The 3,299-nt window shown below is 40.2% G+C and overlaps 1 protein-coding gene across 1 annotated transcript; it reads left to right on the top strand.

Annotated features, from left to right (window-relative positions):
* Positions 1-387: 387 nt before the first annotated feature.
* On the top strand, positions 388-1,847 carry apoc2 (apolipoprotein C-II). Its single transcript, XM_056381770.1, has 4 exons — positions 388-480; positions 797-859; positions 988-1,150; positions 1,233-1,847. Exons 2-4 carry the CDS (start codon positions 811-813, stop codon positions 1,321-1,323), a joined length of 303 nt encoding a protein of 100 aa, XP_056237745.1. The 5' UTR covers positions 388-480; positions 797-810; the 3' UTR covers positions 1,324-1,847.
* Positions 1,848-3,299: the final 1,452 nt, after the last annotated feature.

Here is a 3,299-nt window from a genome sequence, read left to right as displayed (position 1 = left end):
ATCTCTGTTATGCAAGTAACAAGGTCCTCCTTATGGAGGTTGTGAACTGGACAAGGTGTATGAGTGTGCTGCATTAATAAACTACTAACTAAATCAATGGAAAACAATTGCGGTGCATTCAAAACTTGTCAAGAATTAGTGGGAAATGTACCAACATGATGCCCTCTCCTCCCTTCAACCCCTCTGCTTATAGAATCAAATCTTTCAATTACTCTTTAGCTCCTGATGACATTTAAAGCACCTTTTGATGCTTCACATACCATCCTCATGATTATGCAGATAGTAACAATGTTTGTTTAATCAAGAAACAATGTGACACATACTCCCACCTGGACAACAGTGTGGGTTTATCTCCCACAGAGTGCACTTTGGCTCTTGGAGCAACAAGTCAACACATTTACTCTCCTATATAAACTGGTTAGGCAAGCGTTGCCTCTTACTCTGTTTTCTTCACCACAGCCATTTCTGGAGAGAAATACAGTGAGTACTGACAACTTCTGCTTCCTTTACTGAATGGGATAGAGTATAAAAGTCTTCAAATTAATGAATTTGGCACTGGTCATCAGAAAAGTTCAAAGATAATTAATGTTTTCTGGCATAAGTTGTGTGTTTAACAGAGCTGAAGGTCAGAAAATGTTTGGTTTTCATGCTCGATGAGGAAAATTCATACATAAACAATTAATATCAACACATATACACTGTATCGACTACACATGAGAGAAACCTATGACAATATCTCACCCTAGTGGATAGAAGAGGTAAGCTTTTAATGTCTCTTCATTCACTTTCCTCACAGATACGAGTGACATTATGAATAAGCTGCTGGTCGTTACCGTGCTTGTTGCACTCCTTGCTCTCAGTAAGTGTATTCTCAAACGATAAAACTGAATCCAGAACAGAAATAAATCAGCGATGGAGAAATATACCTGGTATTCCTGATAATACGTGATACCCTTTGACCCGTCTGACCTGGTTTTCTTTTTGTAGGTGCCGAGAGCTTCCGTGTGCCGAGGGAGGCGCAGGAGGAGCAGCAGCAGGGGACTCTGACCACCATTGCAGATAAAGTCAGGGGCCTGTATGAAAGTACTGTCAGCACTGCCAGTGGGTACCTGGAAAGTGTGAAGGGCCTGAAGCTGGAGGAGAAGGCAAAGTAAGAGATCTTAAATGCAGATTCATTAATGCAGTAAGTGTGAATTAATCTCTTTAAACATCTCTTTCTGTGTTTCCTGCAGGAACCTTTACACTGACACCAGCGCAGTCGTGGGCACATACGGTGGCATACTGCAGGACCAGATTTACCACCTCTTCTACCCCCAGCAGTAAACAAAAACTCATTTCCAGTGACCTCAGCTACCTTCTCCCATTGCGTAAAAAACTTTAAAGCTTCCCACAAAAGACTAAAGCCTTATTTGACATTCTGAACTTTGCCATATCTCACCTCACCTAAGCGCCAGAACCTCAAACAGCATCCTCAGAAATGATGTACCCGGTGCTCTTTGTGGTGCTTTCTTGGGCCACTGTACCGGTGGTTCATGATGATAACCACCCAATGCGGAATGTGTAATCCTTTGAAAAAAAAAACCATCTTGCACAGAGGAAACTGGACAGAAACAACTTTGCAAGCACAAGAAAAGGAGCAAGCTGCATCTTTTCATGAACCAAGGAATTTCTCCATGGGTGTCAGAATTAGAAAACAACCAGCCATGAAAAACATGCAATGATTGAATGATCTATCGCCACCTACTGGTATTTTTGTTTCCTCATAGTTGACTTTAAATGGTCATTCCATCTGAATAAATTTAAATATTTGTGTCTTATCTTGAAATAAAATATTTGTACAAAAACTACTCTGTGTGGTTGATAACTTATAATTTAGTTTATTGTTTGATGCGGTGAATTGTGCATCTGTCTCCTGTCTGTTTGTGTAAGACCTGTGTTTCCTTTTATCTCACTGATGCAAAGGATCACGTGTTCTTGTCTGTATGAATCTGCAATGAGGCACCAGACTTTTATCGGCTGAGGCAGCACCAGAACAGAGGCCTCTGCTGCAATTAATAATGGATGAAAAGAAACAACATGTAAAAATGCGAGCGCATAGAAACCAACAGAGATGAATAAACAACAAAGACTGCGAAGTTTGTTTTGTGGCTTCTGACAAGCGGTGATGCAAGAGTGTTGTGATGATTTTTAATTAATGCATCAATCTCCAACATGTGGCCTCTTCTGAAGCTACAAGCAGCACAAAACTAAAGGAGAGAAATTTGCTTTCAAGTGCGATCATGCGTAGTTGTTACAAAAGATGTATACTGTACCAGAGAGCCACAGGACAAACTACACATCTGTGTGCATTTTAAGGACAACAGTATTATAATACTTCTGACAAAATATTGCTATTGCTGGATTAATCTGAGAAGAACTGCATTTTGTATTTGCTATCAGAATTTGTCTCGCATGTTTTATCCACGCTGACAACTGTGATCAGATCTGGCTTTGACAGTAATTTGATTGAATCTCTCGGCATCGAAACTGCTGCAAAACATTACACTGTGAGAGAGAGAGGAGGAAACCTGGCTTACTGACAGACCTGACTTTTTACAAATGTGGTTTGATTAATTGGATTCCAGCCTCTGCTTTGATTTGAGCATATTTGCATCTTTATTCAGAGCTGTCCACAGATTAGATTTCTACATTTAAATGCTATTGGAGCTGTCATACCTAAAAATGGATGCTACTTCAAAGAGAGTGTATACAGTATGAGTAGAATCATCGTGCGCCACATGTGCTGTAAGGATGGGCTTATGTTGCTGGACCCTGTGAGTGTGTGTTACACATGGGCAGGAATGCACAAAATGTGTTAGTGAGTTGACATCAACAATTACTTTAAACAACATTATATTACTAAAATTGCGAAATTAAAGTTTGTTCTAGTTTGACTTATGATGGCCTGTTTTGTCATGTTTTTTATGTTGATGTTAAAAAAGCTGAAAGTTCGCTGTCATCACTCCCTGCAGATATTTCTCCTGGGACAGATAATGTGGATGGCAGACCATGTGAAATTGCTGCTAGGTGTTTCTCTCCTACCATATGTCATATAATAAACAGATGTTTCCGCGGTTCGATGTATTTCCATTTCAGTGGAAACACGCCATCAAATTTAATGTCATCAGTCATAATTTGCTGGTTGCTTGAAGGTGTTTTAGACCTTTGCCTCTCTCTGATAAGAAGTTGTCTCACAGAAGGCAAGAAGTATTCTACAATGGGGACTTCTCTGCTGCCAGGTGGCCTCGGCCCATTCCTCT

The sequence above is a fragment of the Seriola aureovittata genome, chromosome 7 (genome assembly GCF_021018895.1).
Source record: "Seriola aureovittata isolate HTS-2021-v1 ecotype China chromosome 7, ASM2101889v1, whole genome shotgun sequence".
NCBI lineage: Eukaryota > Metazoa > Chordata > Actinopteri > Carangiformes > Carangidae > Seriola > Seriola aureovittata.
This window is presented reverse-complemented; position numbering and strand designations above follow the sequence as displayed.

Excerpts from the sequence above, each read along its gene's own strand:
- apoc2 (XM_056381770.1), top strand. The coding sequence starts at position 811 with ATGAATAAGCTGCTGGTCGTTACCGTGCTTGTTGCACTCCTTGCTCTC. Across the intron at positions 860-987 it reads TGTTGCACTCCTTGCTCTCA|GTGCCGAGAGCTTCCGTGTG; the intron begins GTAAGTGTATTC and ends TTCTTTTTGTAG. Across the intron at positions 1,151-1,232 it reads AAGCTGGAGGAGAAGGCAAA|GAACCTTTACACTGACACCA; the intron begins GTAAGAGATCTT and ends TGTTTCCTGCAG.